This window comes from Trachinotus anak, unplaced genomic scaffold (genome assembly GCF_046630095.1).
Source record: "Trachinotus anak isolate AG129_WGS33_773 ecotype Australia unplaced genomic scaffold, CSIRO_AGI_Tana_v1 ptg000012l, whole genome shotgun sequence".
NCBI lineage: Eukaryota > Metazoa > Chordata > Actinopteri > Carangiformes > Carangidae > Trachinotus > Trachinotus anak.
Window position 1 is genome coordinate 17,654,975 of NW_027273863.1, and position 14,209 is coordinate 17,669,183.

The 14,209-nt window shown below is 39.8% G+C and overlaps 2 protein-coding genes across 2 annotated transcripts in view; one reads left to right on the plus strand and one right to left on the minus strand.

Annotated features, from left to right (window-relative positions):
* b4galt2 (UDP-Gal:betaGlcNAc beta 1,4- galactosyltransferase, polypeptide 2) overlaps positions 1-8,911 on the plus strand; it is a 161,149-nt gene extending 152,238 nt beyond the window's left edge. Inside the window, exon 8 of the mRNA XM_071491984.1 lies at positions 4,455-8,911. Within this exon, the coding sequence (XP_071348085.1) occupies positions 4,455-4,605 (151 nt within the window). The 3' untranslated portion in view covers positions 4,606-8,911. The remainder of the gene's footprint in view (positions 1-4,454) is intronic.
* Positions 8,912-9,508: 597 nt separating this feature from the next.
* On the minus strand, positions 9,509-14,139 carry LOC139629507 (von Willebrand factor C domain-containing protein 2-like). Its single transcript, XM_071492167.1, has 4 exons — positions 14,010-14,139; positions 13,535-13,910; positions 12,313-12,442; positions 9,509-12,036 (listed from the first exon to the last, which is right to left on the minus strand). The coding sequence occupies exons 2-4, from the start codon at positions 13,889-13,891 to the stop codon at positions 11,846-11,848; spliced, it is 678 nt and encodes a 225-aa protein (XP_071348268.1). The 5' UTR covers positions 13,892-13,910; positions 14,010-14,139; the 3' UTR covers positions 9,509-11,845.
* Between the last annotated feature and the right edge of the window lie 70 nt (positions 14,140-14,209).

The window sequence follows — 14,209 nt, forward strand, 5'->3', positions numbered from 1 at the left end:
AACCACATTCTTTTCCCTTCCTTCCTGGGATAACACTATAAGATATTTTTGTCTTTTGAGATAATCACTGTGTCAGATAAGGCCATCACAGTCATAAATTCTTGCTGTCATTTGGTCAAGAAACATCGTTATAGGTTGCCCCCTCACTGATCAAAGCCCACGTCAGAGTACTGAAAAACATTTTCTGCATATAAAATCACAGTTTTATAAATGAAAGCGAACCTGGAAACATTCATTGTCTCTCTCACATCTACAGCAACAACCTTGGACATCGATTTGTCTTTCCAAAATGTCTCAGGCTGTAATCACAGAAGTCTGTCACTTAATTACACAGATAAACTGAGCGTCTGTTTCCACTCTTTGTCTTCAGGTGCAGTGTTGCCTCTCTGTTTAGATTCAGATTAATGATTGAGCCTTTTGGGAGAGTTTTTCTGGAGTACCTGCGTAATGTCCAGCATTTACCAAGGGAAGCTTTGTCTGGACTGTTTGATGAATGTTTACCAACTCCCCTGCATTCACACACACACACACGCGCGTGCTCACACACACACACACACACACACACACACACACATATACATATACATACACATTTACTCAAACATGCACGCTCTCTCACACAGGAGTCCATTCTCTCAGCCCTCTCGGAGATGCTGGTTAAGCATAGCAATGAGATATTGGGCCAGCGGAAGTAAGAAAGAGACACATTCATCACCAGCCGAGAGTATCAGTTAGCACACACACACACACACACACACACATACACACCCACACACACAGACACACATTCTGTCTGGCAAGCACAGCTTCGTGCATTGCAGATGAATGAGATGCACAATAACGCTGTTCAATATTCCATTCATATGTTATCATCTTGGGACAGTGCAGAAACAGGGTGTGCCAGTAAGTGTGTGTGTGTGGGTATGTGTGGGTGGGTGTGTGTGTGTGGTGTGCGCGCACTCGTATGTGAGACTGGCTTCTGTAAAAGGCTCACATTTGGGGAAATGCGCTTATTCGCTTTCTTACCAAGAGTGGGATCATGACAAGAGGAGATTGATACCACGCTCATCTCTATACGCTAAGAATGAAGCTACAGCCAGGAGACTATTAGCTTAGCTTAGCATCAAGACTGGAAAGAGGGGGAAACAGCTAGCCTGGATCTGTCCACCGGTTACAAAATCTGCTGACCAGCATCTTTAAAGCTAAGGGTTTAATTTCAAAATCCTATTTTTGTCTGGAGATTCTCTGAACGTTCCTCTCTCACTGATCAGCCACTATGTAAAAATCATATCATCTATATTTTAATTTACAGTTAATATTACCCTAAAATATGCTAGAGTTAAGCAACAGTTAAAGACATGATTGTTCAGCACAGCATAGTAAAGTTTGTAGTCAACATTATCTATCACAAAATATCAGGTATTTACCGGAAACAAAAATAATAACAAAATAATCTTACTGTACAGAGGTTTACATAGCATTTTTCCTTTGTTATACTACCATTATTATGGAAAACACACCCTCCACCCAGGAGCTTCATATTTAGCATATAGACATATCAATCTTCCCATAACACTTCGTACAAAAGCCAGTAAGCAAGAAAACAAATCTCCTGTGACATTTTCCTACAACAGCAAAATAACCCTCAATCGCTGGAATGAAAAGCTGTTGTTGAGATGCTAAACCGGAAATGTTTTCCTGTGAGACCCTGGGTGGAATAAAACTGAGCTTTGCTTAGCCCAGTTAGGACTCAGTCTGGAAATAAGACCAATGCCCTCTAACTCGCTCAAATAAAACTGAGATAAGTGAGACTAATGGGTTTGAAAAAATACTGCAGTACCATACATATTGAGAGTGCATGCATTTGATATTCTTTATATGTATGTGGGGATTAGTTTATTGCATATAATCTCCGCTGTTGATAGATTCATCCAAAGATTTCTCATCTTTCCCTCAGTTCTCAGTCACTTTAATTTTAATATCAGCATATCTTGCTCTCTCCATCTGTCACTTGCTTTCTCTGATATATATTTATCTCTCTGCCTCTCCATCCTCCATTTTTTCCCCCTGTCATCCAGCCCTCATTTCAGTTTAAACCGCCTGCTTTTCCTCCTGCCTTTCCCTTCCTTTCTTTGCACTCTGTCTTTTAAACTAATTCCCTCTCCTTTTAGATAGAAGTACCAATCCTTGGTAGACATCAGAACACATGATTCTATTTATATCTTATTGTATGATATTGTTCAAGGGAAAGATGCTTGACAACATTTTTCCAGCTCCCATGCATGCCAGTAAAGCTCCTTTTGATTTGATTTGAGAGTGACAGAAGGAGAAGGCGATGCTGAAAGAGGAGAGAGATGTTCACGAGTCAGTTCTGACAAGGATCTGTAGACTCAGTGGTCCATGTCGGGCTGAGGTGTCAACTGCACTTGTACATCCAAGCATATCATTAGGAAGACGTTTTAGGTTGGAGTCGGTGACCATTGGCATTTAAAAAAAGTGGAGGTGTACGGCCGGGGGTTTGCACAGCATCAGCTCTCCCACTGTTCACAGCCAAAAAATAGGCACGTTAAGAGACGAGCGTTGTAAACCTGCAGGGAGACACTTGCATGCTGTGGCCTCATTTCTATTCTGACTGCTACTACTACGAGGGTTACGGGAGGGTTTGTGTTATGAATCCGTTCTAAAGCCCGAGGTTGCATCACATGCTGAACTGAAGCGCGGCAGCAGCTGAGTTTGTTACTGTCTGACACACTGTGTGAATTATTTCCCCATCTTTAATACTAAACTCAGAGCAGATTCTGATGTAACTGCTGAATCACAGCCAATGGGGAAGGATACTCGGGTATAATTCAAACAAACCAAGGCGGATATGATGGATAACACCATTCACTGAGTCACAGTGCAATGCCATAGCACCACCTGTTGGTCAAGATCAGCATTGTAAAGGAAAATCAATATACGGTACACCTGATCTCACACAATCCAGCAGAACTGTTTCTCTTCACATCCTGTGGGTTTAATGTGGATTTTGATGTTAGCGTCTATATTCTAAATAGATGTGTTTGATGGTTGCATGTACAGCACTTTATAATGACTTCTCTCTGTTATTACATTATTTTGATTTCCCGATTGTTTGTTTCCTATAAAAGTCTCTTATGTAATTAGGTCCTGGGAACTACGATTGTGAACTCCATTTCCCATGTGTATCTGTATGAGAAAGCAAGTGTGCTCTATTTCAGTGGTTCTCAACCTGGGGATTAGGACCCCCATAAGCAGCTTCTTATGGGGGTTCAATTCAAGATACTTTATTTGGTCCTCAAGGGGAAATTCAAAGCAGCAAATGGACAAATAACTTACCTACATAAACACAATAAATATACAAACATCAGAAAAGGTTAAAATACACAAGGATCTACAGTAGTGCCCAGGTGATAGCTAAGGTTTAAAATCACATGTGTTTATTGGTCTGCCAGTTCCTGTGCTATGGCTGTTTCCAAGTCTAATGGTTTCTGGAATAAAACCAAACTTCTATCTGTTTGTTTTACATGTAGGCAATCAAAAATGCATTCCTGATGCCATTAGCTCAAAGTAGTCATAGAGGATATGTGTGGGGTTGCTGATGACCTCATATTTCTTTTTAAAGACTTGCACAGTATTAAGCTGTGGTAGGGATCTGTGTTTTGCCAATAATTTTAGAGCTGAGATTAAGAAACATCGTGTCCTTGAGGAAGGGAAACCAGTTTAAAATACTTTTGATATTAGAGGTATAAAATGTTTCTAATCAAAAGTATTTGAGGGGTCACTTGATGATGAAGAAAAAAGCCTCAAAGCAGGAGAGAACATATTTAGGCTTTAAGTTTTTTCCTTGTAAATTATTGAATCATTTTACTTCTTTGGGGCATAAACAGTTATTGTTATAAATCCTGAGTAGGTAGATATATTCAACAGATGACAAAAATGCACAATGTTTTTTAAGGCGTTACAAGCCAAAAAGGTTGCAAACCACTATTTAATTTGATTTTGTTTTAAACTTTAGGTTGTCAGATATTTGCTCCAATGAAGGCAGAGTGACAGAAAACTTGGTTTTGTCATTTAATAGTTGACTTGGACCTAAAAGTGAAAAGCCCTTCTTGCATCTTAGCATTGTGTTGTGAGTGTGGTTATCTTCTCTAGAGTAAAAAAAAGAACAATCGAGATCATGTTTAATGATGATCTCTTTGTTTCCTAGTCCACAGTGCAGTCCTGTACTTATCTGCATTTCCAGAAACATAATATGCATACACAGCAAACCCAAACCACGTTCAAGCAATCAAACACAATTTCTTGTAAAAATGTTGAAATTATAGGTTTTGGCTCTATTGTTTCTTTTCACTTGTACTGAATTGAATGTAATTTTCTTCATTGTCTCCCCATTTCCCTTACTCTGGCTTTTCTTTCTGCCTTTCATTCATTAGATTCAATAAAATACAGAACACAAAGAACACGATGAAGAAGGATGGCATCAGCTCTCTGACCTACAGACTGGTTCAGGTCAAGAGGTATCCCCTGTACACAAATATCTCTGTGGAGATCGGCAAGCCACCACCTCGGCCTATTAAGGGTTAGAAAGAGACAAGAGGATGTTGCACGTTGACTGGAGGGAAAAGATGGAAAAGGAACAGTTTAAACGAAGGGCATAAAAAAAAAAAAAAACACATCTGGAGGAAATGGAGGGGTGAAGGGAAAAGAAGCCACAAGCACATCACGGTCTCTTTCTCTCTCTTTACCCCTCCTCTTTTTTTTTTGAGATTTCACCTTGCCACTTCTGTATCGAGCACTCAGGCTCGTCCCAGCTGTTTTTCAAGCAGCCAATGGCTTCACACCTCCTACCTTTACCAATCAGTGACTTCGGAATTAGAGTGTGGACCAAAGCTTGTGTATCGGTGACTGACCGAAGGTTGGCATCAACCGTGGAACTGAAACTCTGAGTTTTTCATTAACAATCCCTTGGAGGCCATCCCTTGGCATATCAATCGAGGACACTGACTGGCAGTATTATTGAGTGATTAAAAGATTAGACAATAATGTTGTGTCACACTTTGGAACGTTTTCATGGCATATTCTGGAAATAATGGACAGCATCCAGAGGGATTTCAAGGTGATATAAACCAATGAGTCTAGCCATCAGAAAAATGGGCTGTTTACATGGATGCTAAGACAGTGTGAGAGAATGATGGAGACAAGATGTGGTACCTGCAGGTTGGGAAATTAAGTATCAGGAAAATTACAAACCCAGTGGACGCCAGGCCTTACACAGGCCATCAAAGAATTCACTTCCTAAGCATTTACGAGGATTGCCACTGGAGGCAAGCTGTTACATTAACATAACATAATGACGTGCAGTGTTGATCCATGGAACTGTATCAGATGGTTTGCATATCAGAGATATCAGCTGACGCTTATCTTGACATGTGATGCTAATAGACGATTCAATATTGACATTTTTCACCAGGGACTGACCTGTATGGATCTAATTACTCAATCAAATCTCCACTATCAATTAATGAATGTGTATTGTGCCTGCATCTACAGCAGAAGACTCAGAACAGTGCTGGGACACGCTGATAAAACATGTTCGTCAGCAGCAACAAACACCTGAGAACTCTCTTTTGGTTCTCTTTTTTATATATAAACTCAAACTTTGGAAACAGACACTGACTTATTGGACTTTTTGCAACAGAAGTGACGATATGGAACGTTTTCTCTTGTGCTGAATGCAGTGTGGGGGAACTACTTTGGGAATGCATTTTTAAAATCAAATCGGGGAACTGAAGACAACAGGGCAGATACTGAACATACACTGACAGCTCAGTTATGATTTTAACCCCATGTGGAACATATTGGAGATAAGCTTTCCAGAAACTTTTCACTCAGCTTGAAGAAAGATGGAGTTTTTATTTTGGCAGTCTACACTTTAAAGGTAGGTATTTATCTCTACAAGGAGCTTTTGGTTTTGAGGTATGTGAATATTCCTTACAGTGTAGATTTTAACCTGTAAAACATATGCAATTCTTTTACCATATTTTCTGAATATATACAAAGTGCATACATCATAAATGAGCTGTCAGGATAGAGTCATGGCTCGCGTTTAATGGGAAACAGCATTGTGGATACAAAAGATGACTCTTGTAACTTTTACAGTGGCTTCACAGACAAAACTAGCTCCAATGTAATCAATTTTCAAAACCTTTTTTTTAGCCTACAATTTTCTTTTTAAGTCTTGCAATTCATGAGAACTCAATGCTATTATTATTCCATTTTATCTATATCTTTAAGAAAAGAGTGTCATATCTGGAAAGAGGAAATTATAAGGTGATAGTTTTCTACTGGTGGAAAGTGTGAATTTTAAAGCAGTAATGAGAAGTTATCATTTGAGCAGTTTGACTGACATCTCTGTTGCTACTTCAGATTTTATCATCATGAGCTGTCAGTTCTGTATTGTGACCTATATTATCACACTCTCAGACTTCAGGAGTGATGGGCTAAATGAATCAAACCTCTAGCGTTACATTTTTTCTATTGAAATAATTGTTTTCATTAAAAAACATTTTCTTGTGCTATAGGAGTTTCATATCTTTTCCTGTGTGACAGATGAACAAGCAAAGTATAATTTAATGACTTCCTGTATCAACGTATTGAAGCCTTTGAGTGCTTGATGCATTGCTTTTATCCCTTTGTTTCATTTTTCCCCGTCTCTATTGTCTATACTGTTACTGCTGACGCCTAAACACCAAACTGATGCCTTCAGAAGTTACATAAAGGGCCAGGGAAGGTCAAAGGTCATTCTTTTTGGGGTAACATTATCTGAAGAAAAATGTGTGCTGTGCTTTAAGATTGAAAATAAGCTCCTGAAATGAACACACATTTAAGTTTAAAAGGTGAAAAAAAACCAAAAAACACATTTATATGGAAGATATGATTGAATCTCTCTTCGGCACACGCTCCCAAACACACACATGCATTCACACTGTCTTCATTCTTTTCTTTGCATTATCTCCTCTTTCATTGCCTTTTCTTTCTCTCTCTGCCAGTCCAGGCTGTATGTGTCAATGGCACACTGTTGTGCTTTGTGGTGGGCCCACTCCAGGCACAGCTGTGTCTCACAAGAGTGCTTCTTCTTTCAATAGATATCGACAGGGCCTCTCTGTGTGTCTCTGAATCTGTGCCACTTACTGTATCTTTATTTTTCTATCTATTCTCTCCCTCTCAGCACTTCTCCCCCAACTCCTCTTTTTCGTATTTCGATCCCTTTTTTTCGTCAGAGTGCAGTACTCTCCTGGTGAGTTTCAGTGTCCTTGGTAGTCAAGACTACACATGGAGAGGTCAATACAATCCCTTCTCTACACTGTTTACAGCCTACCCTGTGCAATATTACAGATTCATTCACCTCTGCCCCATATCCTGCTTTAAAGTTGTTGTTTTTCTGTGGGATATGGGTTTGGTTTGTAATTGAGTCATATTTTTTTCTGCTTCATGTCAAAAACAGATTTCTTCATCTTTTGCCTCTAATTCACCTGTTGATTTGAAATCCCTTTTATCTGTAAACAACAGATTTAGTCACAGCTGTTGCTCTGATTTTCCTATTCTCATAGTGTTAAAGGGGCACTCCAGTGATTTCATGATTTACCTAGATAAAGCTGGGTGAGTTTTGACGGACAGATTAAAAAAAAAAACAAAAAAACAAAAAAAAAACAATGGTCTAAATTTGAACAGTATAGGCTGAGATATCCTGACTTTTCCAAAAACACTGGATACTGCATTTCCCAGGTGCAATGGGGAGGAGTGTGTTAAAAAATATCTGCTTCTTTGATAAAAATTTGAAACTACATCCAATCACCTGACCTAATTTTTTGTTATTTTGTTTGTTTGATTCTGGGTCAGTTGTGGGTGAATTTGGCAACAACGGCGTCACACTCTGCTCAAAACAAATCATTTTGGATTTGCTACTGCTCAGATTGGCAGATCTGGCTGCCTTTGACTCTCAAGTTGAAATAATTAACGGTGGCCATTACATAAATCTCTATGATAGTTCTATTATCTAGCAGTGTCCTATGTTTCCATGTCATGTAACACTGAGGATATCATTAAAAGAAATATCTGTCTGCCTCACAACTCCTAAATAGCCACTTCTTTCTATCCCCACACCTCCGGTTTGTAACACAGGCTTTCTGTCTTCAGGCTCATAAGCCCACGCTGAGATGGCTCTTTTGGCATCATGGTGATTATTTTGTCACATTTGGACTGACTGACTTTGGACTATGTCCTGAACCATAGATGACATTATCAAGCTGTTTTCACAAGCTAAGTAGTGACAAATTAACTGAACTTCATGTGCAGAATCAGTGGAGTGTCCCTATCTTCATCAAGGCTACTCCGAGAAATTACTAAAAACGATTTGTGCGGTAAAAAAAGTATAAGCTGAGGAGGGGCAGTTAATGGAAAAAATGACAGATGTAGGAAGAAAGACATGGTCCAAGTGTGTATAAACAGTAACGTGGATTATATGTAGGATCAGCAACAGCAACTTCAGCAAAAATAGTATTTGAAATATGCCCTGTATTTGAGAATAAGACCAACCATGAGGCATGCTTGATGTTACTTAATGGACTTTTGACTTTTGAAGCTGTTCCAGTTGTCAAGCATACCTCAGGTGTTCAAGTATTCGAAAAGGCTTTTTCAAATACATTTTTTTGCTCGCCTGCTGCAGACAGGACTTTCAGGCCTGGGGGCATTTTTAAAAATTTACTGTATCTCTAGCTATGGTTTTTTTTTGTACATTGAATGTTGAAAATGTTATATCTTATATAGAATGCATTATGTCATATCAGACCTACTTTTTCTATACAATCAATAAATCTGATGTTAAAGATTGGATGATGGTGTTGTCAGTTTCTTTCCAGTGTGTGTGTGTGTGTGTGTGTGTGTGTGTGTGTGTGTGTGTGTGTGTGTGTGTATGTGTTTTTTTTTTTTGTTTTTTTTACTGTGCTTCTTTATTTTTTTTCTTGGGTTACTGAAGAATACAGTCAAACTCAAACTTCATAAAAAATGTGTTTCCACCTGCAAACTAACAAAATCCCAGAGCTGTAATATTGGCAGTTTTTGGCAACCCAGTCTCCTGCTGCCATGACAACCTCCACAAACCTGTCACTGTTGTTGTGTCTGGTAAAATGCTATACCACCTTGTGGACTACATGTCTTGACTTCTGTAGTCTATAAACATATCTTTAAAGCTACAGTGTAAAGCTATCTGCCTGTCTCTCTTTTACATTTGACTTCTTTTCATATTCTTTTATTGTTTGCAGGGAGCTCTGGTCCAAAACTGTCAGCACTGAAAAGCTCTGCAGGGAAATCAGCATTGTATCCTCTCGAATAGGAGCCAAACTGTTGACAAAACGGCTAATTGTTCTTGTAGAAGTTCTTGTTCAAGTAGAAATAACCAACTGAAGAGAAAACACAAGGCGAGGGATAATTAATGGGCATGAAAAGGTGTTTTAATTTGTAATATTTTACAAGATGTTTTATTAGAACCAGTATATTCCCAGCACGGCACATAACATAATGTGGAGGTGTGGTTCATATCAGTTCCCTTTGGTTTCAGCAGTAAACTGAAACTGCACTTTAAGGAAAAGCTCAACATCATGGGAAATATACTTGTTCACTTTCTTACCAGCAGTGAGATGAGAGGGTTGATACCACTCGTATGTCTGTAAGTAGAGCCTGTTAGCTTAGCGTAAAGCTAGGTGGTGTCTAACCCTCAGCACGAAAGCAGATAAGCATATTTTCCAAGATGCAATATTCCTGTAACCATGGTTCTCTCTGATAATTCGTGAATTATCATGATAGCTATGGAAGAGCAGCTCTCAGATCCTACTCAGTCTCACTCCTACACTGTTCGGACTCCCTCATGATGTCTTCTGACAAATATGATTTAAAAGGTGTTTATAAACCTGAAAGTTTAAACTTAATCCCAAACCTTGCGGAAAAAAGGCTTTTCAGGGAGATTTAAGGCTGTGTCAGTGATCACAGTCCTTCATGCAGAAGCAGCTTGGGTGTTTTAAATGAAAGAAACACTAATAGGCTCCAACACTGCACATAAACATATAACAAGATTATTTTTGGTTTTCATTCAAAGGTCCCTCATGATTAAAGTGACACATGATAACAAATTATTGTAGACAGATCTGCTGCATATGAACCTATATAAAATGACAGTATGCTTCATGCTACATTTCATCATACACTTTGATTCTGAACACAGTAAATAATCATTTTACGCTTTGACGGTGGAAATAACAGGGAAGGCTGTTTCTATGAAGAGTGACACATTTTCTGGTGAAAAATTAATAAAGCAGTAAATTACTTTTTTTTCCCAGCTCTACAGTGTACTTGCACAAATAACAGTCCATTAAATGAAATTCTGTTTTCCAATATTGCCCGTGTCTACAGCTACTGTACAGTCATATGTTAGGCCATAGTCTCATTCATTATATTTCAATTAGCAAGGAAATTGAACTTTAAAATTTATAGAACAGTTACAAATTGTTTATTGCTTTGCTAAGTCTAAATTGCATCACAGCTGTGCATACACTGTGGTACTGCATCAACCCGTGACAGGTCACTTACAACTCCTTATCATCCAATAATAACATTGGCTTTGTTATATGGCTAGTTCTTTCCCAAAGCAGGTGTCTGGAAATTAAAAAAAAAAAAAACATCCTTTGGGTTTTTAAGGTGTGTAAAAAGCCCACTACTCTCTAAAATCTAAAAACATATTGACCCACTGAGGTCAGCCTCTTTGAGGAAGCTGTCTACAGATTAAATGTAATTCGACAAATAACTGGAGCAGGATCACCTTTCAAGGATAAAGATTTGTTTAATTATGGATTTTTCTGTGGAAGTATAGATGTTAGGCGCAGTGGTTGTTGGTTTTTAATTTCTCAGTGAACCAAACATCTTATTTTTTTATTTACTACACCATTATTTTAAATGAAGATAGCTTTAGTCCTGTCTCCCTCCGCTTAATGTCACTATTTACGTTGGTAAGAACTACAATTTGTCTTCTTGGCCAGGTTGGCCAAGATGAAGTCTTATCTGCTCGTCTTTACATAAATGTGTCATGGCCAGATGGGGCTCACAGGGTGAAACAATTTGCTATCGGGTACCTATGGATTCCCACCAGCTGCCCTCAGTGCATGTACCAACCAGTATTTCTGTGCTGGCCCTGAGGTCTCCATTTGTCAGTTAGTTTGTGGTAATCAAATTAACTAATTAAATGTAACCTTATTTAGGAATATGAACCACCTGAGCACAAAATGAAGTAAAATAATCACAACAGGGCAGGACCACAGCTTTGGATAATTATACTGGATCTGCCTTTGTTTTTATTGTAGTTTAGTTTTGCGAATCTATGGTGAATCAAATTCCCAAAAACCCACTGAAAAGCAGTAAACCTGGAGCTTTGACCTCCAGCCTTGAATTTCATCCCTGGTTGTGATTTGCAGAACAGATAAGAAAAGGTGATGGTCCAGTATCCGCCAAAGTGACAAATTCAGTGGCTCTCATCAGTGTTATAAAAGTGTTGGATGGATTATCCTTGTGGAATGGCAGCTGATCTTAAAGTCTTTGGTTGCTGTTCCCAAACATTTCTGTCGTTGCAGATGATCCGTTAAGTCTGGCATTTAGGCTGATATTTTCCGCTGCAGAAGAAGGGTTCAGCACATTCTTAGACATAGGAGGAGGGCAGCTGATTATCCATCTAGGAATATGTGCTCTAAGAAGACAGCTGGTTCTCTGATGACAGAGTGAATCAGTTTTGATGGGTGGACGGTTGTTCAGGTGTACAGTTTTTGAGGCGTGAACAGGTAGCGAGGCGGTTTCCCTCCCAGTAGCCGGCATCCTGGCCATCGTGACAGCGACACTTGGTGCAGGAGTCAACCCAGACCGGCTCTCCTGCAGGAATCACCTGGCTGCGTGAGGCGTCGGCGTAGCAGTTAGGACCTGGAGGGAGACAAGCAACAGAGGTAAGTTCAGTTGCAGCTGAGTAGATGTGACAAACAAGCACTTGAGTGGATGGCGTTGTGCATATGGCCTCACCTCTGCATGTAAATGATAACATGTGCTATAATCCAAACATCAACAGAGCAAGATCACAGGGTGGTGCCTAAATGATTACATTTCATAAGCTTACATTTGAGAAGATCAATGTACTGTTTCATCTATGAGAAGCCTTCAGTGTTTTTTAACTTTCTATACTCACTCTGTTTTTCAACTTACCTTCCTTGCATTCAGGGCAGCATTTTCCTGGCTCATAGACGGGGTTGACACATGGTGGAGGGGCACAATCTGCAACTAGACAGCGGGCAATGCCATCACCGTCACAAGTGCACTGCTCACATTCTGATGGCTGGAAAAAGACAAACACAGTGACACTCAGCATGGATAATTTTATAATCTCTTGATGTAAATGCAACTTAGTCGCGTATAATAAGATGATAAATAGCATATCATAGTATCATATTTCTAACCAGCACTGTCCACCAACCCTCTCATGCCATCTCAAAAGGGGGCGCCATTTACCTCCGATACCCTGCTCTATTCTCAAGTTACATACCAACATACCATCATGTGGTTCAGAGTTTTGGAAGCAAATAACATCTAAGAAGATTTCTGCAGCCTTATCCTCATTTATTTGTAACGTACATGTGTAGAACAATAAGTTTAATTTTAAAAATATGCTTGTACATAGTTTCACATTTGAATGACAGGGAACCTGCATGAAACAGACCAAGAAATCCAAAGTTTGAACATCAACAAGATTGAGCTGGTGCTTACCTTTGTTTTTGTGATATCTGTGTGATAGATTCATTATTTATTAACAACTGGTGGCTAATACAGAGAACCTGAAGCTCTGCTTTATGCAACAAAGAAAAACAAAAGAACTAACAAAAAAAGTCTGTGTACATACAGTTTGGCTTTGCATGTATGCATATTATTACTGACAAAAGTATTTTCAAATGCTGCAGTTTATTTTGAGATGGTGCAGATGGGCAATTGTGGAGTTAGTGGCAATGTAGTACTCTGTTCAAACCAGAGCTGCCTACAGCCTACTTTTGTATTTCTGCTCTTGACCCCTCTCAAATCACTGGTTCAGTACTATAGATGTGAGCAGTTCGACCAAAAAGTGAATTCTCCTTCTCTGACTTTTGAATATTAAACATTTTACATTTATATAATGAGGTTAAAACATTGCACAAGGAATGCATTTGAGAGGAATAAGAGAAATCATAAAAAATGAACATTATTTCTCTTCCCATTCGTGGACCCTTTGATGAGTCCTTATTACGGTTCCATATAAGAAAAAAACAGTAATCTCAGAACATTTCACGGCCCCTTTGTCACATTAGCGGAGCATCTGGCGTTCTGCAGTTCCCACCCACCACAGGCCATTCCCATACTCTTTTTGCAGGCAATCGTGTGTCATCACTTTCAGTCTTACCTGGAAGTTCTGCCCCAGCTCGTACACCACACCCCGGTACTCACACCCGATCTTCTCGCACCTGGGGCAGCAGTCGGTGGGGTAGTGGCTGACATGGATGCATGCAGCCGGGAGGGAGGTGCACTCAGTGCGGGCACATGCCGAGCCCTCAGCGGTGCACTCACACTGGGTGCAGTGATCAGAGTCCAGAAAATACCATTCCCCGACGTAGTATAAGCTGCCGTTGGCCTCGCAGGTGCTCTCCTGCTGCCCGGCGACTGAGAAGCCAAACACGGCCTGTGCGCAAAGCAGGAGCGCCAAAACGGCCGTGCGTAACCTGCGCTCCAGGGAGAGGCACTCACTGAAAACCTTTGCCATGATTTATCTGATGATTCACCTTGTCCAAAAACAAAAACGTTAACGATGAAGCGAAGTGAAGCGAAGCATCCACTGCAGTCCAGCTGAGATTAGTTTGCAAAAGTGTTAAGTTTCTTACATTGTTACGAGGCGCAAAATCCTTGACTTTTACCTCCTTGCTCCTTCCACAGGGGTCTGCGAGGGCTGCGCACACTTCTGCAAAGAGCCCGGAAAGGGGTGGAGGTTGGAGTAACAAAGAGGAAAAGTTATTTTCTCTGCCTCTGAGAATTCCCCAAGCTCAGCTGATGTCTGTCCCTCCCCTATTTTAACATCTAGACC

Coding starts and splice junctions, on each gene's coding strand:
- LOC139629507 (XM_071492167.1), bottom strand. CDS start 13,891: ATGGCAAAGGTTTTCAGTGAGTGCCTCTCCCTGGAGCGCAGGTTACGC. Junction 12,443..13,534: donor AGCTGGGGCAGAACTTCCAG/GTAAGACTGAAA, acceptor GTCTTTTTCCAG/CCATCAGAATGTGAGCAGTG. Junction 12,037..12,312: donor CTGCCCTGAATGCAAGGAAG/GTAAGTTGAAAA, acceptor GTCTCCCTCCAG/GTCCTAACTGCTACGCCGAC.